Source organism: Tachyglossus aculeatus, chromosome 17 (assembly GCF_015852505.1).
Source record: "Tachyglossus aculeatus isolate mTacAcu1 chromosome 17, mTacAcu1.pri, whole genome shotgun sequence".
NCBI classification, from domain to species: domain Eukaryota; kingdom Metazoa; phylum Chordata; class Mammalia; order Monotremata; family Tachyglossidae; genus Tachyglossus; species Tachyglossus aculeatus.
The window spans coordinates 12,718,773-12,745,863 of record NC_052082.1 but is presented as its reverse complement, the minus strand read 5'-3'; the positions used below and the strand labels follow the sequence as shown (position 1 = coordinate 12,745,863).

The window sequence follows — 27,091 nt, the reverse complement described above, 5'->3', positions numbered from 1 at the left end:
TTTTAGTAACTAGGCCCCCTCCTCCCCCTCCCCACAGCAACTGTATATGGATTTATTGCTCTATTTATTTTATTTGTACATATTTCACCTCCTCCAGGAGGCCTTCCCAGACTGAGCCCCTTCCTTCCTCTCCCCGTCGTCCCCCTCTCCATCCCCCTCATCTTACCTCCTTCCCTTCCCCACAGCACCTGTATATATGTTTGTACATATTTATTACTCTATTTGTTTTACTTGTACATATCTATTCTATTTATTTTATTTTGTTAGTATGTTTGGCTTTGTTCTCCGTCTCCCCCTTCTAGACTGTGAGCCCGCTGTTGGGTAGGGACTGTCTCTAGATGTTGCCAACTTGGACTTCCCAAGCGCTTAGTCCAGCGCTCTGCACACAGTAAGCGCTCAATAAATACGATTGATTGATTGATTGATTGATCTACCCCAGCATTTAGAATAAGGCTCGGCACATAGCACATAACAAGTACCACCGTTATTATTATTACTTTGGGCAGAGCACTGCGTGAAGCGCTTGGGAGAGTCCAGCAGAATTAGCAGACACGGTCCCTGCCCGTAACGAATTTACAGTCTAGAGACATCGAGCTTACAGGGTGCGTGGCTTTTGGGCTCAGATGGCCACTTGGACCACCGGGATACATTCCCAACCTTCCCCGGGAAGGTCGGAGACCTCTCGGCCTGGTCGCGCTTCCCAAATAGCTGGCTGGCGGCCGGCCGACCTCCACACTCTCTCCCCGGGAACCGCAGCTCAGGGCAGGGCTGAATACACAAACCTCTCTTTTTTCTCATGGTATTTGTTAAGCGCTCCCTATGTGCCAGGCATTGTACTAAGCGCTGGGTGGGAAAAATACAAGAGAATTGGGTTGGACACAGTTCCTGTCATCATCATCATCAATCGTATTTATTGAGCGCTTACTATGTGCAGAGCACTGTATTAAGCGCTTGGGAAGTACAAATTGGCAACATATAGAGACAGTCCCTACCCAACAGTGGGCTCACAGTCTAAAAGGGGGGAGACAGAGAACAAAACCAAACGTACTAACAAAATAAAATAAATAGAATAGATATGTACAAGTAAAATAAATAAATAAATAAATAGATTAATAAATGTGTACAAACATATATACATATATACAGGTGCTGTGGGGAAGGGAAGGAGGTAAGATGGGGGGGATGGAGAGGGGGACGAGGGGGAGAAGAAGGAAGGGGCTCAGTCTGGGAAGGCCTCCTGGAGGAGGTGAGCTCTCAGCAGGGCCTTGAAGGGAGGAAGAGAGCCAGCTTGGCGGATGGGCAGAGGGAGGCCATTCCAGGCCCGGGGGAGGACGTGGGCCGGGGGTCGGTGGCGGGACAGGCGAGAACGAGGCCTAACGGTGAGGAGATTAGCGGCGGAGCGGTGGGTGCGGGCTGGGCTGGAGAAGGAGAGAAGGGAGGGGAGGTAGGAGGGGGCCAGGGGATGGACAGCCTTGAAGCCCAGGCTGAGGAGTTTCTGGCTCACAGTCTTCATCCCCATTTTGCAGGTGAGGGAACTGAGGCACAGAGGAATGAAGTGACTCGCCCAGGGTCACACGGCAGACAAGTGGATCAGTACCCGGGGTCCTCTGACTTTCCAGGCCCATGCTCTTTCCACTAGGCCACACTGCTCTACTCGGAGGTGCTTAATACAGTGCTCTGCACACAGTAAGCGCGCAATAAATAAGATTGAATGTTAAAGTCACAGTGAAAGCCAGAAACTTGTGGCTCAGGCATGGCAAGAAGGACATGGTTAATCTGCATCACAGATGGGTTGCGCCAGGGTAATTGAGGGAAAAAACTAGCATTTATTTATTCTCTAGCGACTTGGATTTTGCCTGTATATATGTTTGTACATATTTATTACTCTATCTTACTTGTACATATCTATTCTATTTATTTTATTTTGTTAGTATGTTTGGTTTTGTTCTCTGTCTCCCTCTTCTAGACTGTGAGCCCGCTGTTGGGTAGGGACCGTCTCTACATGTTGCCAACTTGTACTTCCCAAGCGCTTAGTGCAGTGCTCTGCACACAGTAAGCGCTCAATAAATATGATTGATTGATTGATTGGTGGCCTCTGAATAATTCTAGGTTTAGCCAGCTTGTGACCTGTTTCCCCTCTCGCCCTATCCGTACACTGTAGCGATTGGTTGAGTTGTGTGCTTTCACAGTTTTCTTTTGGAGAGAAGAGCAGATTTTCCCTACCTCCTTCTCTTCTTGGCCTTTTCTTTTTTACGTCCTTCCCCCTTAATTTTTGTTCTCAACCTGTTGACATTTTCATGTTTTCTCTGTTTCATCTCCCTCCCTACTTTCCTGCCTTCCTTTCTGCCTTCCTTCTTTCCTTCCATCCTCTCTTCCTCCCTCCCCAATTCAATCTTTTTGTGGGCCGTTACGGTTATCCCTGAGCTTCCAGATTTTCATAGCTTAAAAGTAACTAACTGTATTTTTGTCTTTAGAAAAAGGCAGAGCCATTTTCCAGTGTCCTGAATTTTCCATATCCATTCACTTCAGAAATCAATAAAGTTCTTGTGTTTTCGGAGGTGAGTAAACTCTTCAGGCCTTTTACAAAATGTGTTGCCTGGGCAGAAGGAATCATTTGGAAACTAGCTCACTCTTAAGAATTAAAACCAAGAGTATTTGGAGCTTGGTGGAAGAGACTGTAGAAGAACTAGCCTTAAAGTTAAAAAATGGCATAGAAGGAATGGTAATTTTGGGAGGTATTGATTTTTCTGATTATTTTGTTGTAATACTAGTTATTGAAAATTGGGAATGCCAACTTCTTCTCAAAGAAAACCAATATTGTTGCAGTCTTCCGCAAATGCCAAATTGATTTAGCCCCAGTTAATCACATTTTAATTGTTTTCTTTAGTCTTCCCAAAATTTAATATTTACAGAGCGGGTCAGACACATGGAGGGTTTCAAAATGTCATTTTTTTTTTTCAACTTCAGAAATTCTGGGTCCTTTTTTTCAACTTTCTTCAGAACTCCTGGGTCACATTTTTCAACTTTCTTCAGGAATCCTGGGTCACTTTTTTCAACTTCAGAACTTCTGGGACACTTCCATTTTTCTTTTCAGGCACAAAGAAGTGGATAATCGGTCCCAAGGAGTTTTTAATGGTTTTATTTTAATCTAATCCTTTGCAGAATAGTCTTTTTCGTATTGACATCCTTCATCCCTTTCCCATTTTTACGTTTGTCCAGAAGATGTCAAAATCAAGCCGTGGATCAGTGGGTCAGGGATTAAACGCCAAAGGTTTTTCTATATTTTTGTGTGGCTGCCACCGTGAGTTTGTATTAGAAAATTCTGTTTTCTGGATTGGCCACCCAGGTGACTAGGAAAGACTGATTGATGATATTCAGTAGTTTAACGAAAAAGGATTTTCCTTCTGGAAGACATTGGGACGACTCAAAACTAAGGTCATTTCACTGAATGGGTCCCGGGGGATAAAAAGCAATGCAAATTTCTCCACATTGCTTTCAAAATCAACCAGTCCAGGGAGCCACTTGGGATGAAGCGTGGATGATGAGAGCAAATCGGAGACCAACTAGTTTTGGCATTAGAAGTCAATCTGATGAAGTTTCCGCTCATTATGTAAATAATAAGGGGACACATTGGAGATCTCTGGTTCTCTGTTCCATTTCTGACCTTCCGATTCAACCACTCTGTTTCCACCATCGTAGAGTCTGTTGGAAGAAGGATTTTATAAATCCGAAGCCCTGTGTTTTCCTTAAGAGAAATTGTGAGTTGTGAAAACAACGTGGATCACCTCTTGGTTGTGTTGGGTTATATTGGTCTGTAGCAAAGTGCTTGAATCCAGGCCGGAAATATTAATGCAAAATCAATTTTTTTTGGACAGAAAGCAGAAGACATTAAAGTAGCCGAAGACAACGGAGCTGCATTTGCAGGGGGGACCGAACTAGTTCAAAAGGTACGTAATTAATAATGATAATAATGATGGTATTTTTCAAGTGCTTACTATCTGTCAAGCACTGTACTAAACAATGGGGTAAATACGAGCTAATAATAATAATTGTGGTATTTACTAAGCGCTTACTGTGTGCCAGGCACGGTACTAAGCACTGGGGTGGTTACAAGCAAATCAGGTTGGACACAGTCCCTGTCCCTCATGGGGCTCCCAGTCTTAATCCCCATTTTGCAGATGAGATCACTGAGGCACGGAGAAGTGAAGTGACTTTTCCAAAGTCCCACAGCAGGCAAGTGACGGAGCCAGGATTAGAACCCAGGTCCTTCTGAGTCAGTCGTTTGTATTTATTGAGGACTTACTATGTGCAGAGCACTGTACTAAGTTCTTGGGAGAGTATAATATAATAATAAACAGAATTGGTTTAATTCTGGTTTAATTGGTTTAATTTAATTTAATTTAATTGGTTTAATTTAATAAACTCTCCCCCTTCTAGACTGTGAGCCCATTGTTGGGTAGGGACCGTCTCTACATGTTGCCAACTTGGACTTCTCAAGCGCTTAGTACAGTGCTCTGCACACAGTAAGCGCTCAGTAAATACGATTGAATGGATGAATTGGTAGATACCCTGGCAAGTTTACAGTTTAGAGGGGGAGACAGACATTAATACGAATGAATAGTTTATGTATCTGGAGGATTACGTTCAAAAGAAGAATCTAAGAAGACTGGTTCATTCATTGTCGTATTTGCTGAGCGCTTACTGTGTGCAGAGCACTGTACTAAGCACTAGGGAGAGTACAGCAATTAACAGACACATTCCCTCCCCACAAGAAGCTTAAAGTCTCAGGGGGTTGGGAGACAGACAGTAATATAAATAAATATAATGGGTAGAACAAAGAGATCAAGGGAGGGCGATGCAGAAGGGAGTGGGAGAAGAGGAAAGAGTGGCTTAGGCAGGGAAGGCCTCTTGGAGGAGATGGGCCTTCAATTAGCCTTTGAAGCGGTGGAGAGTAATTGTAGAAATTAAAGTAATTGTGGAAATTAAGTACACCTTTTAATTAAATCCATTTTAATTATCTCAGCACAAGTGAAAAATGACTTATTCTTCTGGCCTGCCTAATCCAGGGTCACGCATCTAGCTGCAGGGCACAGTGGATAAAACACGAGCTTGGGAGTCATTAGGTCACGGGCTCTAATTCCGGCTCCGTCTCCTGTTGGCTGAGTGACCTCGGGCGAGTCACTTCACTTCTCTCGTGGCTCAGTGGAAAGAGCCCGGGCTTTGGAGTCCGAGGTCCTGGGTTCAAATCCCGGCTCCGCCAATTGTCAGCTGTGTGACTTTGGGCAAGTCACTTCACTTCTCTGGGCCTCAGTTACCTCATCTGTAAAACGGGGATTAAGACTGTGAGCCCCCCGTGGGACAACCTGATCACCTTGTAACCTCCCCAGCGCTTAGAACAGTGCTTTGCACATAGTAAGCGCTTACTAAATGCCATTATTATTATTATTATTATTCTCTGTGCCTCAGTTGCCTCATCTGTAAAATGGGGGTTAAAACTGTGAGCCCCACGTGGGACAGGGACTGTGTCCAACCCAATTTACTTGTAAATACCACAGCATTTAGTCCAGTGCCTGACACCTAGTAAGAGCTTAACAAATACCATTATTATTATTATTATAATGGCCTGAAGTCACCCTGCAGGGACCTGGGTTCTAAGTGTGGCCCTTTTCACTTGTCAACTGTGTAAACTTGGGTGAGTCACTTAGTTTCTCTGTGCCTCAATTACCTCATCTGTAAAATGGGGATTAAGACTGCGAATCCCACATGGGATATGGACTGTGTCCAACCTAATTTAGGTTGTGCCCACCCCAGCGCTTAGTACAGTGCCTGACACACAGTAAGCGCTTAACAAATGTCATTAAAAAAGTGACTCTGTATTGTACTCTGCTCTGAGATAGGCACAGGGTAATCAGGACGGACACAACCCCTGTCCCACGTGGGGCTCCCAATTGAAGAGATGCTGGCTTTTCTAGGATTTATGATGATGATGATGGCATTTATTAAGCACTTACTACGTGCAAAGCACTGTTCTAAGCGCTGGGGAGGTTACAAGGTGATCAGGTTTCCCATGTGGGGCTCACAGTCTTCAACCCCATTTTACAGATGAGGGAACTGAGACCCAGAGAAGTGAAGTGACTTGCCCAAAGCCACACAGCTGACCGTTGGCAGAGCCGGGATTTGAACCCGTGACCTCTGACCCCAAAGCCCAGGCTCTTTCCACTGAGCCACGCTGCTTCTCTAGCCAGGGCTTTGGTTTACAGAAGCAGTCTTTGAGGACGGAGAGAAGCGTGGGGGAATGCCGTTCCGCTAATTCATTCATTCAATCGTGTTTATTGAGCGCTTACTGTGTGCAGAGCACTGTACTAAGCGCTTAATACCTGCGAGCAAGAAGTATATTTGTGCGGGCATTAGCTGACCTCGGGGATGATGCATTAAGAAAGATGCAGAGCCCGCAGACATCTCTGTGGGCTGAGCGGTAACCGCAGCAGTGTAGCCCAGTGCGGAGAGCCCGGGCCTGGGCATCAGAAGGACCTGGGTTCTAATCCCGGCTCCGCCACTTGTCTGCTGTGACACCTTGGGCAGGTCACTTCTGCTCTGTGTGCCTCAGTTACCTCATCTGTCAAATGGGGATTAGGAGTGCGAGCCCCATGTGGGACGGGGACTGTGTTCAACCCGATTAGCCAGTGCTTAGTACAGAGCCTGGCCCATAGTATGTGCTTAACTCATATCGTTAAAACAAAACAAAACAAAAAAACTTCCTAGGCTGGGTCAATTTCCAATTTTAACAAAGCAGATGCCTCCGTTTCTGCTGTTGGCGCTGAGGCTAACAGAAATGGGAAGAACAAACTCCAACTTTGGAATTTGGCCTTTTTTTCCTGCTGCCTAGTAGTCATTAGGATGAGAAAAATTTAGCCTAAATCCTGGGTGAAAATCATTATTTAGAGGAAACAGTGCATTTACTTTAATTGCGCCTTCAAGATGAATTTTGTAAACACTGATTATTCATTTTACACTCACTCCTGTAAATGGCAGATCTCTTTAAAGAAATCCTCTTAAAAAAAAATCAAAGGTTGAGAGGCTGTCTGGAAATGCAGCGTGGCTCAGTGGAAAGAGCCTGGGCTTTGGTGTCAGATGTCATGGGTTCAAATCCTGGCTCCGCCATTGTCAGCTGTGTGATCACTCAACTTCCCTGGGCCTCAGTTCCCTCATCTGTAAAATGGGGATTAAGACTGTGAGCCCCCCGTGGAACAACCTGATCACCTTGTAACCTCCCCAGTGCTTTGCACAATGTAAGTGCTTAATAAATGCCATTATTTTTATTATTATTAAATGTTGTAGACTGTGAGCCCACTGTTGGTTAGGGACTGTCTCTATATGTTGCCAGCTTGTACTTCCCAAGCGCTTAGTCCAGTGCTCTGCACACAGTAAGCGCTCAATAAATATGATTGATTGATTGATTGACTCCAAGGCACCCTAATACATAGTCGGTAAATTGGATAGCGAATTGATGAGCGAATTTATCGGCGGTAAAGATGTCGGAATTGCCCTGAAAAATTCACAATTTTCCGTCGGCTGGATATTTCCCTATAAAGTTTCACCAAGTTAGCATTTTCTTGCGACTTTCAGATCTTGGACGATGAAATCCAGGCAGACTTTTACGTAGCCGTGCCAGAAATTGTGTTAAAGCTGAATCTTTTACGGCGGAAACTGAAGAACAGATTTCCCAAGAGGAGTCGGAGTAAGAGATTATTCTTTCTTCTTCTTCAGCTCCATCAGTCTGTTCAGTTGCCACAGCAAACGGTTGAGGTCCCTTAGAGGCTCTTCTGTTTCCGTGTGCCCCTCCGGGACTTGATTTCCCCGGGGGTTCTTAGGTGAGCAAGTAAGTCAACCCGGCTTTTAAAATTTCAGTCTGCAGTCTAAATTGAACTTGCTACCCGTGAGAAGCAGCGTGGTCTGGTGGGAGGAGCGTGGGCAGGGAAGTCAAAAGGACCTGGGTTCGAATCCCGGCCCTGTCGATCGCTTGCTGTGTGACTTGGGGCGAGTCACGCAACTTCTCTGCACCTCAGTTCCCCTGTCCTCCCTCCTATGTAGGCCGTGAGCCCCGAGCAGGACAGGGACCGGGGCCAACCTAGTTAATTTGTACTCCTCCCGGATCGAAAGTGCTTAATAAATACCGCAAAAAATTATTAGAAACTCACCGCATTATCTTAATGGAGTGGCGTGGAGAAGAGCTGTATTTATCGTGTGGAGACAGCGGATGAAAGGTTGATATCTTTCATCTCTCTATATGTTGCCAATTTGTACTTCCCAAGCGCTTAGTACAGTGCTCTGCACATAGTAAGCGCTCAATAAATACGATTGATGATGATGATCTCATTTTAGCAAGTTCCTATTTCTCTGTGGCTCCTGTAATTGAACAAAATCACTAGTTACAGTCATCGAATTGCTAATTGTCGAAGCAGCGTGGCTTTAGTGGTAAGAGCCCGGGCTTTGGAGTCAGAGGTCGTGGGTTCTAATTCTGCCTCCGCCACTTGTCAGCTGTGTAACCTCGGGCAAGTCACTTCACTTCTCTGGGCCTCAGTGACCTCATCTGTCAAGCGGGGATGAAGCCTGAGCCCCACACGGGACAACCTGATGACCTTCTATCTCCCCCGGCGCTTAGAACAGTGCTTGGCACATAGTAAGCGCATAGGGACCGTCTCTATATGTGGCCGACTTGCACTTCCCAAGCGCTTAGTACAGTGCTCCGCACACAGTAAGCCCTCAGTAAATACGATTGAATGAATGAATAATCAATCAATCAATCAATCGTATTTATTGAGCGCTTACGGTGTGCAGAGCACTGTACTAAGCACTTGGGAAGTCCAAGTTGGCAACATATAGAGACAGTCCCTACCCAACAGTGGGCTCACAGTCTAGCAGAGGGAGACAGAGAACAAAACCAAACATACTAACAAAATAAAATAAATAGAATAGATATGTACAGGTAAAATAAATAGAGTAATAAATATGTACAAACATATATACAGGTGCTGTGGGGAAGGGAAGGAGGTAAGATGGGGGGATGGAGAGGGGGACGAGGGGGATAACAAATACCACCATTATTGTTAGTAATTATGGTCCCTGTTTCATGCAGGGCTCACAGTCTAAGAGATAAGGAGAAGGGGTATGTTATCCCCATTTTACGAATGAGGAAACTGAGGCACAAGGAAAGTTAAGTGACTTGCCCAAGGTCCCCGAGCAGGCCAGTTGTGGAGCTGGGATTCGAACCCGTCCCGCGCCTCTTTCTCTAAGACCATCGTGCCCGTTGAGTGCAGGCTTGTTCTGGGCTAGCGTTAGGGTCTCTCTTTTCAAAAGCGGGTTTAATAAAACCTGAACTGGAAAGTTGTCTTAACTATCAATTCTTCTCAAGTGGAAATTGGGCCTGACCATTATTTTGAATTTTTGTACTGACCCCGCATTAGAACCGAACCAGATCAAATTATTTCTGGCATAACTTTTGGAGCAACGTGGCCGAGTGGAAAGAACAAGGGTTGGGAGTCAGAGGTCATGGGTTCTAATCCTGCTCTGCCATGTGACCTTGGGCAAGTCGCTTAACTTCTCGGTGCCTCAGTTACCTCACCTGTAAAATGGGGATTAAGACTGTGAGCCCCACGTGGGACAACGTGATAACCTTGTATCTATCCCAGCACTTAGAACAGTGCTTGGCACAAAAGAAGCGCTTAACAAATACCACCCTTGTTATCCTTATTATTATCCAACTACTGTACTTTGCACAGTGCCTAGAGGTCTGTCGTCTGTCCCGGCTCCACCGGTTGTCAGCTGTGTGACTTTGGGCGAGTCACTTCACTTCTCTACGCCTCAGTTACCTCATCTGTAAAATGGGGATGAAGACTGTGAGCCCCACGTGGAACAACCTGATCGCCTTGTATCCCCCAGTGCTTAGAACAGTGCTTTGCACATAGTAAGTGCTTAACAAATACCATTATTATTATTATCATTACTTTTTATCTTCAGTCCTCATTTTCACATGACTGTCATTGAAATTCTCAGCCCTAAAATGGTGGCCTGTGGCTTTTTTTAAATCTAAAAGCTATTTAGTGATTTCCTAGCTACCCAATCAATCAATGGTATTTATTGAGCGCTTACCCTGCATAGAGCTCTGGGCTAAGCACTTGGGAGAGAGTACCAAGGAGCACTCAAGGAGTTTACAGTTTAGCGAGGGAGATGGTAAAATAAGTACAGGCACAGGAGCCAAAGATTCGCAGGTAACTTTGCTTCCGACTGCAGAATGAACTGGCAACCATCACTTGATAAGGTCAGATTTTGGCTAGGGTTCAAACATCTGCTACATTTTTCTTGAAAACCAGATCCTTGTTCCTGCTCCCCTTAACGGTTTCTTTTCACCCCACATGGTATAATATAGCAATAATAATAATAATGGTATTTGTTAAGCGCTTACTATGTGCCAAACACTGTTCTAAGCACTGGGGGGGGATACAAGGTGATCAGAGAAGCAGCGTGGCTCAATGGAAAGAGCCCGGGCTTGGGAGTCAGAGATCATGGGTTCAAATCCCGGCTCCGCCAATTGTCAGCTGTGTGACTTTGGGCAAGTCACTTCACCTCTCTGGGCCTCAGTTACCTCATCTGGAAAATGGGGATGAAGACTGTGAGCCCCACATGGGCCGCGGGGGGACACGGTCTCCTCACACCCTCATTCCCTCATTCATTCATTCATCCCCCTCCCCCGCCTTACCTCCTTCCCCTCCCCACAGCCCTGTATATATGTTTGTACATACTTATTACTCTATTCATTTATTTATTTTACTTCTACATATTTATTCTATTTATTTTATTTCGTTAATATGTTTTGTTTTGCCGTCTGTCTCCCCCTTCTAGACTGTGAGCCCGCTGTTGGGTAGGGACCGTCTCTCTATGTTGCCAACTTGGACTTCCCAAGCGCTTAGTCCAGTGCTCTGCACACAGTAAGCGCTCAATAAATACAAGTGAATGAATGACAATCTGATCACCTTGTATCCTCCCCAGCGCTTAGAACAATGCTTTGCACATAATAAGCACTTAACAAATGCCATCATCATTATTGGTATTATTATTATCAGGTTGTCCCACATGGGGTTCACAGTCTTAATCCCCATTTTACAGATGAGGTAACGGAGGCCCAGAGAAGTCAAGTGACTTGCTCAAGGTCACACAGCTGACAAGTGGTCAGCTTTTAGACTGAGCCCACTGCTGGGTAGGGACTGTCTCTATATGTTACCAACTTGTACTTCCCAAGCGCTTAGTACAGTGCTGTGCACACAGTAAGCGCTCAATAAATACGATTGATGATGATGATGGTGGAGCCGGGATTTGAACCCATGGCCTCCGACTCCCAAGCTCGGGCTCTTTCCACTGAGCCACGAGCCCACACGCACGGCATCTCTGTTCCTTAAACACGAAAGGCAAACAACCTGTCAAAAATGTTGAAACAGAGATTTCGCCAGGTGTGTGTTTAGAAGAAGTGAAGCTTGGCTAATGGGTTCGCCACGTTACTCAGTTCCTAGTTTAGGAACATTTGATTCTCTTTATACCCAAGAGAAGGCTTGAGGGCAAAATAGAAATTACATTTTGAGCAAATGGGTGAAATGAAAAATAAAAGGAAAGAAAAGGCAGACCAACAAGCAGGCCCTTGTATCTGGGTTCATTATTTAAGCGTTCTGTCTCCGCTAATGGGAGTGGGTGGGATGGTCACAGCAGGATCAAGTCCACTCATTTTGCAGCACGTAAAATGCTCCGGTTTCATTAACTGCATTTTTAACTACTCATCTAACTGGGCTCTTCCCCTTTCCAGTTGTTTTCTGGGTACTTTTCCTTTTTCCCTTTTTGGAAGGGATTTAAAATCAGGCGCCGCTCTCGATTCAAGCGAAACGCGGCCCTTACCGGCCTTAGAGCGGATTCTTTTTTGAATAAAGGTGCCCTGCAGTCCTTTCACCAGAAGTTTGCTAGAAATACTTGGGCGATGAAGTCCGTCGGTTTCGGTTCCCTCTCCAGTTGAGGGTGTAGAGAGCGACGGGTCCTCAGACCCAAATTAGTGGGGTGGAGTGAAGCAGGAGGGCTTTCGCAAGCGCTTAGTCCAGTGCTCTGCACACAGTAAGCGCTCAATAAATACGATTGATTGATTGATTGATTTAATGAGACGTGTCCTCTGGGTTTAGGAAGCTTCCTGGGCTCTGAGTGACCAGTTCAGGCAGAGCTGACTGGCTGCTTTTTCGCATGCTTCATTAGGCACCTGGTGGGTTCTAATAATAATAATAATAATAATGGTATTTGTTAAGCGCTTACTATGTGCTAAGCACTGTTCTAAGCGCTGGGTGGATACAAAGTGATCAGGGTGTCCCACGTGGGGCTCACAGTCAATCCCCATTTTACAGATGAGGGAACTGAGGCACAGAGAAGTGAAGTGACTTGCCCAAAGTCACACAGCCGATAAGTGGCGGAGCCGGGATTAGAACCCATGACCTCTGACTCCCAAGCCCGGGCTCTTTCCACTGAGCCACGATGCTTCTCTACCATTCTACCCATGGACTCAAACAGGCAGCGAAAAACGAGAACGGTTGGTGTGTGTTAGTGAGACATTAATTCCCATAACAGCTAGGGTCTTTCCAACCTCTGTTTTGGGCAGGACTGGCCTGATTCTGAAAACTTTCTGGGAAATCCCCAACAGGAAGGCTTGAGAGTTTGGGATCGCACTGAGGCCGGCTTCCCCTTCAGTCTCGCATCAGGATAATAATAATAATAATAATAATGATGGCATTTGTTAAGCGCTTACTATGTGCGAAGCACTGTTCGAAGCGCTGGGGGGGTATACAAGGTGATCAAGTTGTCCCACGTGAGGCTCACAGTCTTCATCCCCATTTTACAGATGAGGGAACTGAGGCTCAGGCAAGTGAAGTGACTTTCCCAAGGTCACACAGCCCCTCTCCATCCCCCCATCTTACCTCTTCCCTTCCCCACAGCACCTGTATATATGTATATATGTTTGTACGTATTTATTACTCTATTTATTTTGCTTGTGCATATCTATTCTATTTATTTTATTTTGTTAGTATGTTTGGTTTTGTTCTCTGTCTCCCCCTTTTAGACTGTGAGCCCACTGTTGGGTAGGGACTGTCTCTAGATGTTGCCAACTTGTACTTCCCAAGTGCTTAGTACAGTGCTCTGCACACAGTAAGCGCTCAATAAATGCGATTGATTGATTGATTGATTGATTACAAGGTGATCAAGTGGTCCCACGTGAGGCTCACAGTCTTCATCCCCATTTTACAGATGAGGGAACTGAGGCTCAGGGAAGTGAAGTGACTTGCCCGAGGTCACACAGCGGACATGTGGTGGAGCCGGCATTCGAACCCATGACCCCGGACTCCAAAGCCCGGGCTCTTTCCACTGAGCCACGCTGCTTCTCTGATGTCACCATTATTAAGAACCACTCACAGCTCTCAGCTTTCTTCTCCTGATTTTAGCGTGATTTTTGTCCCTAATGGTAGAGAACTGAAAAGTGAGTGACTTTTGAGGACAAAAGTAAGGAAAGGTAATAACTCTGTTAGCTCGCTGTGGGCAGGGAACATGTCTACCATCCCTGTTATAGTGTACTCTCCTAAGTGCTTAGTACAGTGCTCTGCACGCAGTAAGCGCTCAATAAATACCACTGATTGATGGTGAAGGCATTGTAATTCATGACCCAGCGCTTAGAACAGTGCTTTGCGCATAGTAAGCGCTTAACAAATGCCAATATTATTATTAGAGCACAGTCCTGGGATTCAGAAGGACCAAGTTTCTAATCCCGGCTCCGCCACTTCTCTGCTGTGGGACTTTGGGTAAGTCACTTCAGTTTTCCGGGCCTCAGTTCCCTCATCCGCAAAATGGGGATGAAGACTGTGAGCCCCAAGTGGGACAGGGACTGCGTCCAGCCTGATTTGCTCCTATCCACCCCAGTGCCTGGCACGTGGTAAGTGGGTAACAAATACCCCAATTATTATTATTCTTTTTATTATTATTATTTCAGAGAGAAAGGTGTACTTAAATTAGGAAAGAGCCCAGGACTGTGAGCCCACTGTTGGGTAGGGACTGTCTCTATATGTTGCCAATTTGTACTTCCCAAGCGCTTAGTACAGTGCTCTGCACATAGTAAGCGCTCAATAAATGCGATTGATGATGATGACTGAGATTCTGGAGACTTCACACTGAAGTTCCCACCTTCCCACTGGCCTACCCAGTTACCTTGAGCCAGGCACTCAACCTCTCTGGGCCTTGTTTTTTCTCATCCTTAAAATGGGGTTATTACCTATTCAGTGGTACCTATTGAGCGCTTACAGTATGCAGAGCACGGTATTAAGCACCTGGGAGAGTATGGGACATCCGTAATTTTATTTATATTATGTCTGTCACCCCCTCTAGATTGTAAGCTCTTTGTAGGCAGGGAAGCGGTCAGTAAATATGATTGACTGACTGACTGCCCCCAAGGAGCTTGCAGTTTACAGGGCAGGCAAACATTAAAATAAAGTACACACAGGGAAAGTAGGAGGGTGGAAAGTTGTGTGCATAAATGCTGTGGGGCCGGGGTATCTTTGGCTATGTATCCAAAGGGTATGTACCTAAGAAGTACATAGCCAAATGCGCAGGCGACCTAGAGGGGAGGGAATGATGGGGAGGCAAAATGAGGTAACGGATGTGGAAGTGCTTTGGAAAAATACATTTATTGGGCAAATACAAAGGTAGTAGTAGTATAACAAGCTAACACGATTAGAAGAAAGGAAAGTGATTTTTGACATTGGATGTTTCTTTGTTTTTCCTATTCTGACAGTCAGGGTATGTACCTAAGAAGTACATAGCCAAATGCGCAGGCGACTTAGAGGGGAGGGAATGATGGGGAGGCAAAATGAAGTAACGGATGTGGAAGTGCTTTGGAAAAATACATTTATTGGGCAAATATAAAGGTGTTAGTAGTATAACAAGCTAACACGATTAGAAGAAAGGAAAGTGATTTTTGACATTGGATGTTTCTTTGTTTTTCCTATTCCGACAGGGTATGTACCTAAGAAGTATATAGCCAAATGCGCAGGCGACCTAGAGGGGAGGGAATGATGGGGAGGCAAAATGAGGTAACGGATGAGGAAGTGCTTTGGAAAAATACATTTATTGGGCAAATATAAAGGTGTTAGTAGTATAACAAGCTAACACGATTAGAAGAAAGGAAAGTGATTTTTGACATTGGATGTTTCTTTGTTTTTCCTATTCCGACAGGGTATGTACCTAAGAAGTACATAGCCAAATGCAGAGGTGACCTAGAGGGGAGGGAATGATGGGGAGGCAAAATGAAGTAACGGATGTGGAAGTGCTTTGGAAAAATATTATTGGGCAAATACAAAGGTATTAGTAGTATAACAAGCTAACACGATTAGAAGAAAGGATAGTGATTTTTGACATTGGATGTTTCTTTGTTTTTCCTATTCCGACAGTCAGGGTATGTACCTAAGAAGTACATAGCCAAATGCGCAGGTGACCTAGAGGGGAGGGAATGATGGGGAGGCAAAATGAGGTAACGGATGTGGAAGTACTTTGGAAAAATAAATTTATTGGGCAGATACAAAGGTAGTAGTAGTATAACAAGCTAACACGATTGGAAGAAAGGAAAGTGATTTTTGACATTGGATGTTTCTTTGTTTTTCCTATTCTGACAGTCAGGGTATGTACCTAAGAAGTATATAGCCAAATGCGCAGGTGACTTAGAGGGGAGGGAATGATGGGGAGGCAAAATGAGGTAACGGATGTGGAAGTACTTTGGAAAAATACATTTATTGGGCAAATACAAAGGTATTAGTAGTATAACAAGCTAACACAATTAGAAGAAAGTGATTTTTGACCTTGGATGTTTCTTTGTTTTTCCTATTCCGACAGTCAGGGTATGTACCTAAGAAGTACATAGCCAAATGCGCAGGTGACCTAGAGGGGAGGGAATGATGGGGAGGCAAAATGAGGTAACGGATGTGGAAGTACTTTGGAAAAATATTATTGGGCAAATACAAAGGTATTAGTAGTATAACAAGCTAACACGATTAGAAGAAAGTGATTTTTGACCTTGGATGTTTCTTTGTTTTTCCTATTCCGACAGGGTATGTACCTAAGAAGTACATAGCCAAATGCGCAGGCGACTTAGAGGGGAGGGAATGATGGGGAGGCAAAATGAAGTAACGGATGTGGAAGTGCTTTGGAAAAATACATTTATTGGGCAAATACAAAGGTATTAGTAGTATAACAAGCTGACACGATTAGAAGAAAGGAAAGTGATTTTTGACATTGGATGTTTCTCTGTTTTTCCTATTCCGACAGTCACAAACTTTCTCAAACTCTATCCTGGTGGCCTAAGCTGTGGAAATCATTCATTCAGTCGTATTTATTGAGCACTTACTGAGTGCAGAGCTCTGTACTAAGCGCTTGCACAGGACAATTCGGCAACAGATAGAGACAATCCCTACCCAACAACGGGCAAGAGTCTCTCATTTGACAGTATGTTTGTGAGGGCCGATCCGGGTCGTCGTCAACAAAATTACCTAAATTCTAACAGAACCATACATTCATTCATTCATTCAATCGTATTTACTGAGCGCTTACTGTGTGCGGAGCACTTTACTAAGCGCTTGGGAAGTACAAATCGGCAATAGATAGAGACAGTCCCACCCAACAACGGGCTCACAGTCTAGAAGGGGGAGACACAACAAAACAAGTAGACAGGTGTCAAACAAGTACATCTCTTCGTAACCTACAATTAAACACAGCTGATCCTCCCCCCTCAATTATGTGGGCAACTTACGTTTGGCTTGTATTTAAATTGCTTGCTTCCCCGGATTAAAAAAATAAATATGCTAACTCAGTTTGATGTAAGATTAATGAAAGGAGAGGAATCCCATTAGCCTTTAGTGTCAGATGTAAGATTAATGAAAGGAGAGGAATCCCATCAGCCTTTAGTGTCACGCATCAGTGTTTTACCAAACGTGGGAGCGTTCAGCAACACAACCCCAGCAGTTGACAAGAAAAAGAAAAGTGGTATTTAGAAGTAATTACCTATTCTCCTTCCGTGAAGTTTTGCGGAAAGAGAGGGGGTTACTGAGTCAGAGGGATCGTTCAGAGTTTAGCCAAAAAGCCGTTTAGCCTCCGAGGGTACCGCGCCATCCCTGTGTATCAGACACACGCTTAAGTGGCTCAGCAGAGAAGGCGATGAAAGGATAAACCTTTTAATGACAGCATATGCCACCCAGGCCTTTTGAACGTATCGGGGGCAAAAATATGGAGATTTTTAGTTTGGAGTTGCTAAGTGGAATGTGGAAAGGAACGGGCAACCTGGAGAACAGCCCGGAGCAGGTGAGATGGTTTCTGGAGCTGCTTTCCCCCGTGAGCTATTTTAGATTTTCTGCAGCCTTTTCTCTGCCATCAGCCGGCTGAGAGGCTGTGTAGCCTAGCGGATGGAGCCCGGGCTTGGGAGTCAGGTGGACCTGGGTTCTAATCCCAGCTCTGCCCCTCGTCTGCTGCGAGACCCTGGGCAAGTCACTTCACTTCTCTGGGCCTCAGTTACCTCGTCTGTAAAATGGGAATTAAGACTGTGAGCCCTATCAATCAATCAATCAATCAATCGTATTTATTGAGCGCTTACTGTGTGCAGAGCACTGGACTAAGCGCTTGGGAAGTACAAATTGGCAACAGCTAGAGATGGTCCCTACCCAACAGCGGGCTCACAGTCTAAAAGGGGGAGACAGAGAACAAAACCAAACATACTAACAAAATAAAATAAATAGAATAGATATGTACAGGTAAAATAAATAAATAAGTAGAGTAATAAATATGTACAAACATATATACATATATACACGGTTCTCTGTGCCTCAGTGACCTCATCTGTAAAATGGGGATTAAGACGTGAGCCCCCCGTGAGACAACCTGATCACCTTGTAACCTCCCCAGTGCTTAGAACAGTGCTTTGCACAGAGTAAGAGCTTAGTAAATGCCATTATTGTTATTATTATGTTCCAGGCATGGTATGCTGTAAGCTTTGAGCACTGTAATAAGCTCTGAGATGCGGGTGCAAGCTGATCAGGTTGGACAAAGTCTGTGTCCCACGTGGAGCTCACAGTGACTTGCCCAAGGTCACTCAGCAGAGAAGTAGCGGAGTCAGGATTAGAACCCAGGTCCTCTGACTCTATCCACTAGACCACGCTGCTTTTTGTTTAGACCAAGATCCTCAAGTCAGTATGTTAACTCTCAAAATGCTATTCTCCCCGGTTTTCTCAGTAAATTTTAATCCCTCTCTTCTACACGTACACGCATCCAGAGTGGTTTTGAAGGCCGTGTTTTGTTTTTCTTTCAAACCAGATTCCATCGGACGGGACATACCCAAAATGCTCGAACTCTATAAAACCGGCCACGAGATTGCAGTCAAGGAAGAAAGGGAGAATTTTCTCGAGACCCGAATAGCAACCGTGAGTTGTTCGCTAAACCCGCTCTTTTGTTTCTCACCCAAGTGTTTGGGGTGAATAATTTTTAGACGATGCAGTCTCAGGCAGGTGTGCTAGGAATGTTACCAAATGGTCCGGTTAACCCGGGGCCTAATTGGGTGGAACGACCAAGGGAACCGTGCCTGTTTTCTGGTCTGTGCAATTAGGCTAGAGTGCAGTTAAAATTTTGTTGTTGTCTTATACTCTCGAGTCATCATCATCAATCGTATTTATTGAGCGCTTACTATGTGCAGAGCACTATACTAAGCGCTTGGGAAGTACAAATTGGCAACATTTAGAGACAGTCCCTACCCAACAGTGGGCTCACAGTCTAAAAGGGGGAGACAGAGAACAAAACCAAACAGACTAACAAAATAAAATAAATAGGATAGGTATGTATGAGCCATAGCGACGCCAAGGACGCATCTCTCCCAGAACGCCTCACCTCCATCTGCAATCGTTCTGGTAGCGTATTCATAGAGTTTCCTTGGTAAAAATCTGGAAGCAGTTTACCGTTGCCTCCTTCCGCGCAGTAATAATAATAATAATAATAATAATAATAATAATATTATTATTAAAATGGGGATTAAGACGTGAGCCCCCCGTGAGACAACCTGATCACCTTGTAACCTCCCCAGTGCTTAGAACAGTGCTTTGCACAGAGTAAGAGCTTAGTAAATGCCATTATTGTTATTATTATGTTCCAAGCATGGTATGCTGTAAGCTTTGAGCACTGTAATAACCTCTGAGATACAGGTGCAAGCTAATCAGGTTGCACCTGATTATATACACTGATTATATACCTGATTATATACAAATTATATGTACAAACATATAATTTGTACTTCCCAAGCGCTTAGTACAGTGCTCTGCACATAGTAAGCGCTCAATAAATACGATTGATTGATTGATTGATTGATTAATAATAATAATAATGGCATTTGTTAAGCGTTTACTATGTGAAAAGCACTGTTCTAAGCGCTGGGGGGGGTGCAAGGTGATCAGGTTGTCCCACGTGGGGCTCACCGTCTTAATCCCCGTTTTACAGATGAGGTAACTGAGGCGCAGAGAAGTGTGGAGGAGCTGGGATTCGAACCCACAACCTCTGACTCCAAAGCCCGGGCTCTTTTCACTGAGCCACGCTGCTTCTCTCAGTAAACCTGAGTCTCCGCCCTTGACTCTCTCCCAGGCCGCTGCTGCCCAGCACGGGTGAGGTGCAACTTGTAGCAGATTCAGTCATTCATTCGATTGTATTTATTGAGCGCTTTCTGTGTGCAGAGCACTGGACTAAGCGCTTGGGAAGGACAAGTTGGCAACATATAGAGACGGTCCCTACCCAACAGTGGGCTCACAGTCTAGAAGGGGGAGACAGAGAACAAAATAAAACATATTAACAGAATAAAATAAATAGAATAAATATGTACAAGTAAAATAAATAAATAGAGTAATAAATCCGTACAAACATATATACATGTATACAGGTGCTGTGGGGAAGGGAAGGAGGTAAGGCGGGGGGGGATGGAGACGGGGAGGAGGGGGAGAGGAAGCAGATTGTCTTCCACTCGCTGGCCACTGCCCCAGGAAGGAGCGTGGCTCAGTGGAAAGAGCCCGGGCTTTGGAGTCATCATCATCATCAATCGTATTTATTGAGTGCTTACTATGTGCAGAGCACTGTACTAAGCGCTTGGGAAGTACAAATTGGCAACATATAGAGATGGTCCCTACCCAACAGTGGGCTCACAGTCTAAAAGGGGGAGACAGAGAACAAAACCAAACGTACTAACAAAATAAAATAAATAGAATAGATATGTACAAATAAAATAAATAAATAAATAGAGTAATAAGTATGTACGAACATACATACATATATACAGGTGCTGTGGGGAAGGGAAGGAGGTAAGATGGGGGGGATGGAGAGGGGGACGAGGGGGAGAGGAAGGAAGGGGCTCAGTCTGAGAAGGCCTCCTGGAGGAGGTGAGCTCTCAGCAGGGCCCTGAAGGGAGGAAGAGAGCGAGCTTGGCGGATGGGCAGAGGGAGGCCATTCCAGGTCCGGGGGAGGACGTGGGCCGGGGGTCGATGGCGGGACAGGCGAGAACGAGGCCTAACGGTGAGGAGATTAGCGGCGGAGGAGCGGAGGGTGCGGGCTGGGCTGGAGAAGGAGAGAAGGGAGGTGAGAGTCAGAGGTCATGGGTTCAAATCCCGGCTCCACCAGTTGTCAGCTGTGTGACTTTGGGCAAGTCACTTCACTTCTCTGCGCCTCAGTGACCTCATCTGTAAAATGGGGATTCAGACTGTGAGTCCCCTGTGGGACAACCTGATCACCTTGTAACCTCCCCAGCGCTTAGAACAGTGCTTTGCACATAGTAAGCGCTTAAAAAATGCCATTATTATTACTATTAATGGCACGGGTAGGCCTCCGCTTGACTCTCCCTCCTGTAGTCGAGACTGGCAACCCTCCAGGTACGGCCCTGAGAGGTTGGTTAAAATTTTAATCGTTAAAATTCTGGCTTTTGGTTCACCCTCTTTTATCGTCAGAGCCATATCATGTCTGGGGCAGGCAGGCAGGCAGGCCCTGCCTCTACTTCTCCGTCGCTGAGCTGATTTGACAGGAGCCCTGGGGAAGTTGGAGGGGTGTCTGCTGTGGATGCAAGGCCCTTTGCCATCTGGACTATACCCCTGGGCCCACCATATCCCCGAATAGAAACAGGATTGTCTAGAAGAAAGCTTTGAGGGGGGCCTTGAGATAGTCGTACAGGTGCGGTGATGGAGCGTATGTGTGCTGTGAGCCCACTGTTGGGTAGGGACTGTCTCTATATGTTGCCAACTTGTACTTCCCACATGCTTAGTATAATGCTGTGCACACAGTAAGCGCTCAATAAATACAATTGATGATGATGTGTGTGCGCTGACTGCGTGCAGAGCACTGCACTAAGCCCTTGGGGGAGTCCAGCACAACAGAATCGGTAGGCACGTTCCCTGCCCACAGCGGGGCCAGAGAGAACCTAACTGCCAACGGACTGGAAGGCTTCGTGTGCCTCCCCGGAGCGGGAGAGCCGAGAGCTGCCCATCCCTGGGCTAAAGCTAAAACGAGCTCGTTGAGGGCAGGGATTGTGTCTGTTGTTGTATCGGACTCTCCCAAGCGCTTAGTACGGTGCTTTGCACACAGGAAGCACGACTGAATCTCCTCACCGTACCTCGCTCTCGCCTGTCCCGCCATCGACCCCCGGCCCACGTCATCCCCCGGGCCTGGAATGCCCCCAATCCCTCTGCCCCTCCGCCAAGCTCGCTCTCTTCCTCCCTTCAAGGCCCTGCTGAGAGCTCACCTCCTCCAGGAGGCCTTCCCAGACTGAGCCCCTTCCTTCCTCTCCCCCTCATCCCCTTCTCCATCCCCCCCATCTTACCTCCTTCCCTTCCCCACAGCACCTGTATATATGTATATATGTTTGTACATATTTATTACTATATTTATCTTACTTGTACATATCTATTCTATTTATTTTATTTTGTTGGTATGTTTGGTTCTGTTCTCTGTCTCCCCCTTTTAGACTGTGAGCCCACTGTTGGGTAGGGACTGTCTCTATATGTTGCCAATTTGTACTTCCCAAGCGCTTAGTACAGTGCTCTGCACATAGTAAGCGCTCAATAAATACGATTGATGATGATGATGATGATGACTGAATGAAAAGAGACCCGAAATTGCATACTGGCCCCCCACGCTCGCTGTCTTTCTAACCAGCATTCGGTGGAGGGAAACTGGCTGAGAGGTGGCGGGAACTACCCTTTTAAAAAAAAGCCTTTTGAAAAGTGCGGTTGGAAGATTGTTTAAAGCCTTGAACTAAAGTTAAAGACAAGAACCAGAAGTGAAGAAAACACTTAGAACATTTTCTCAGCTTCCAGAGAAAGGAAGATAAAGTCATAGCAAATCTTAAACTGGGATGATGAGGCACAGTCTATCTTTGGACTGGGGTGTGTCCTCATTCATAATTAAACGACGCTATTTTGGAAAGCCAAACTCTGGGTTAAACTTTGACATTAGGTTATCTGTCATGTCAGGAATTTCAGAAAAGCTTGGCGTGGTGGCTAGAGCCCGGGCTTGGGAGTCAGAAGGTCATGGGTTCTAATCCCAGCTCCGCCACTCGTCTGCTGTGGGCCTTGGGCAAGCCACTTCACTTCTCTGTGCCTCAGTTACCTCATCTGTAAAATGAGGAAGAAGACTGTGAGCCCATTGCGGGACAGGGACTGTGTCCCATCCGATTTGCTTGTGTCCACCCCAGCGATTAGTACAGCGCCTGGCACATAGTAAGCACTTAACAAATGCCATAATTATAATAATAATCATTATTATTATTAGAAAATACTGTCATCATTAAAGTTTCTCTCCGATTTTCTGTAAGAGGTACGGCAGTTTATTTAGATTCACATATTATAAATGTCTTCCAAATACTTTCCCCCCAGGTTTTCGTGCAACCCCAGACTTGACAAAACAACAGCCTCTTTTCCACGTAAGGTTTCGGGTAACGTGGTGGAACAACCTTTTATTCATTCATTCATTCATTCAATTGTATTTATTGAGCACTTACTGTGTGCAGAGCAGCGTGGCTCAGTGGGAAAGAGCCCGGGCTTTGGAGTCAGAGGTCATGGGTTCAAATGCCGGCTCCGCCACTTGTCAGCTGTGTGACTTTGGGCAAGTCACTTAACTTCTCTGTGCCTCAGTCCCCTCATCTGTAAAATGGGGATGAAGACTGTGAGCCCCACGTGGGACAACCTGATCACCTTGTATCCCCCCAGCGCTTAGAACAGTGCGTTGCACATAGTAAGCGCTTAATAAATGCCATTATTATTATTATTATTATTATTATTATTATTATTATTATTATTATTATTATTATTATTAAGCGCTTGGGAAGTACAAGTTGGCAACATATAGAGACAGTCTAGAACGGGGAGAAACTGAAAAGGCCAGATTCCTGGTGGGTCTAGGCTTTAAAGTTTTGTCATTGACTATCCCTTCACTTCTGAAGCAGCGTGGCTCAGTGGAAAGAGTCCGGGCTTGGGAGTCAGAGGTCATGGGTTCAAATCCTGGCTCCGCCAACTGTCAGCTGTGTGACTTTGGGCAAGTCACTTCACTTCTCTGGGCCTCAGTTCCCTCATCTGTAAAATGGGGATTAAAACTGTGAGTCCCCCGTGGGACAACCTGATCACATCTTGTAACCTCCCCCGTGCTTAGAACCGTGCTTGGCACATAGTAAGCGCTTAACAAATACCATTATTATTATTATTCTGAAATATCTCAGGATGAAGAACTTTTTGATGCGTGTAAATCAGGATTGAGCTTTTCGCTTTAGGCATCGTTTAGGGCTAAAACTCCCCCTTTAGGCAAGTGTTTGCCCAGGTGTGAATAATAATAATAGCAACAGCAATGAAAGCAGTAATAATGATAATTGTGGTGTTTACACATTTGTGTCGAGCATTTTATTAGCTGCCGGAGTAGACATAAGAAAGTCATATTGGACACAGTCTGTGCCCCAAATGGGTGCTAGAGGACAAGGGAGAAGGAGAACAGGAATTTAATCCCCATTTTACAGTGGAGGAAACTGAGACCCAGAGTTGTTAAATGACCCGTCTAAGGTCACACAGCAGGCAAGTGGCAGAAGTGGAATTAGAACCCAGGCCCTTCGACTCCTTGGCCCCAGCTGTTTCCGCTAGGGCCTTGAGCCCACTGTTGGGTAGGGACTGTCTCTATATGTTGCCAACTTGTACTTCCCAAGCGCTTAGTACAGTGCTCTGCACACAGTAAGCGCTCAATAAATACGATTGATGATGATGATGATTCTAAAGTGGATGCGTTCCTGGAGCCCACCGCCCAGCACTTACATAAATACCTCTAATTTTATTTATTTCTATTGATGTCTGCCTCCCCACCTCTAGACTTGATCTCACTGGGGGCAGGGAATGTCACGAATTATTGTTGGATTGTACTTTCCCAGCACTTAGCCTCGTCCCCCTCTCCATCCCCACCATCTTACCTCCTTCCCTTCCCCACTGCACCTGTATATATGTATATATGTTTGTACATATTTATTACTCTATTTATTTTACTTGTACATATCTATTCTATTTATTTTATTTTGTTAGTATGTTTGGTTTAGTTCTCTGTCTCCCCCTTTTAGACTGTGAGCCCACTGTTGGGTAGGGACCGTCTCTAGATGTTGCCGACTTGTACTTCCCAAGCGCTTAGTACAGTGCTCTGCACACAGCGCTCAATAAATACGATTGATGATGATGATGCTTTGCACTTAGTAAGTGCTTAATAAACGCCATTATTATTATTCGAGCGTAAACCTACGGACGGTGTGTCTGGACTTGGAAGTTCCGTTCAGAGGATATCGGTGTTTTTCTAACACCCTAAATCTGTTTTCTCGCAGCAAGAGGACAACCCAGTCATGATTTATTCTGTGTCCTGATAGGTTTCTTCTGTGGTTTAGGTAGTCGGCGCAGAGCCTCATCTTTCCCAATCCCTCAGAGTGGGATTCTAGGGCAACTACTGCCTTGCGGCCTGGGGATGGATTTCTCACCGTTTTCCCGGTCCTTCATGAAAGCCTGTCTGGATTAGCTCACAGGAGACTCTTGTGTTACTCATCAAAGGGAAAATAGCGTGTTTTTTTGATTCCTGTGGTCTTTTAAATCTCTGACAAATAAATGAACAATGATTGTTTTCTGATGCGGATTACTGCATCTTGTGAGGGTCAGGGAAAGAATTAGAAATCCTTTTTTCACAGAATTAGTAGTCTTTTATTGAGAGAGGCAATTGGGCAAGACAAGATAGTTTAAGAGGACAAGCCAAACACAATGCCTCCATTCCTCTCCCCCACTAACTAACCTTTTTGAGTCTCAAGGAGTCTAGAAGTGTCCGTGAGAGCCTCAAGAAAAAGAACCATTTCTAATAACATTCAAATCCAGAGAGGATAGTATTGAAAACCTCTTGCAGATACTGACGGCTGTTTTGAGTCAGAAAACATCAGTAGGCGCGTGTAGCGTGTGATGGTCTGAATTTAGGCTTGAGATCACGTCTCAGACTGAACAGCTGTGCGCAGGTGATCCGGCCGAGTGACGCACTCTTGCTTCTGAAAAAGGCACGCAAGGTCCGGCTCACGGTCTCAACTAGGAAAGCAGAAACGGGTTTCCCTAAGTCCGTTCAAGTTGGACAAGTCTCATCTGAGCCCGAGTCATAGAGCCGTACCTATTCAGAAGCTTTCAGGCCGTTTTCGCCTCTCGTTTGCAGACAGGTCATAGCTGACGACTCTCGTCAGAGTAATTCAGGTGATTAGGTGGAGGATCACAGACAGGATTGTTAATGCCGTGACGCCCCGGTGACTCTGTCTAAAGAAAACGATGTTCAGCGAGGGATCTATTGAGAGCTCACCTCCCCCAGGAGGCCTTCCCAGACTGAGCCCCTTCCTTCCTCTCCCCCTCGTCCCCCTCTCCATCCCCCCCTTCTTACCTCCTTCCCTTCCCCACAGCACCTGTATATATGTATATATGTTTGTGCATATTTATTACTCTATTTATTTTACTTGTACACATCTATTCTATTCATTTTATTTTGTTAGTATGTTTGGTTTTGTTCTCTGTCTCCCCCTTTTAGACTGTGAGCCCACTGTTTGGTAGGGACTGTCTCTCTCTGTATGTTGCCAATTTGTACTTCCCAAGCGCTTAGTACAGTGCTCTGCACACAGTAAGCACTCAATAAATACGATTGATGATGATGATGATGATGATCTCAAAGTCTGTCCATCCTCACACCCTGTCAGATTAGTACTATTCTATTTATTTTGTTAATGATGTGCATTTAGCTTTAGTTCCATTTGTTCTGACGACTTGACACCCGTCCCCATGTTTTGTTTTGTCGTCTGTCTCCCCCTTCTAGACTGTGAGCCCGTTGTTGGGTAGGGACCGTCTCAATATGTTGCCAACTTGGACTTTCCAAGGGCTTAGTCCAGTGCTCTGCACACAGTAAGCACTCAATAAATACGATTGATGATGATGATGATGATGATGTGAGCCCGTTGTTGGGTAGGGACCGTCTCTATATGTTGCCAACTTGGACTTCCCAAGCGCCTAGTACAGTGCTCTGCACACAGTAAGAGCTCAGTAAATACGATTGAATGAATGTTTTTCAAATCTCTGCCCCATGAACGTGCTCTCGGGTGAGTACAGTTTTCCACAGATGGCACGGGATTGCCACCTTTGGGTTCTTCCCCGGGGCCGGAGCTAGGGTGGCAGACGGTGCCCATGACTAAAGCAGCAGCCGGTTGTTGTGCCCCCCGCTCCAAATCCCCCCCGGGAATCCGTCGGAGCCGCTGCGGTGGGAGTGAGTCCGATCCAGCAGCCTGAGGACGGCTTGGCTGTGCTTCGTTTTGGCCAGGGTTGCTGGGGAAGTGGACTAGCCCCGAGTTCGAATGTCCGTGCCCAGGGCTCTGGACCCCTGGTGGGCCCCCAAGCTGCCCAGGCACCAGGTGGCCCAAGTGCTCTGCGCACAGTAATAATAA

The 27,091-nt window shown here is 45.5% G+C and overlaps 1 protein-coding gene across 1 annotated transcript in view; it reads left to right on the top strand.

Annotated features, from left to right (window-relative positions):
- Positions 1–27,091, top strand: part of MRPL1 (mitochondrial ribosomal protein L1) — a 58,714-nt gene that overhangs the window by 21,788 nt on the left and 9,835 nt on the right. The window contains exons 4-7 of the mRNA XM_038759231.1: positions 2,475–2,558; positions 3,876–3,947; positions 7,627–7,738; positions 18,421–18,527. Of these exons, the coding sequence (XP_038615159.1) occupies positions 2,475–2,558; positions 3,876–3,947; positions 7,627–7,738; positions 18,421–18,527 (375 nt within the window). The remainder of the gene's footprint in view (positions 1–2,474; positions 2,559–3,875; positions 3,948–7,626; positions 7,739–18,420; positions 18,528–27,091) is intronic.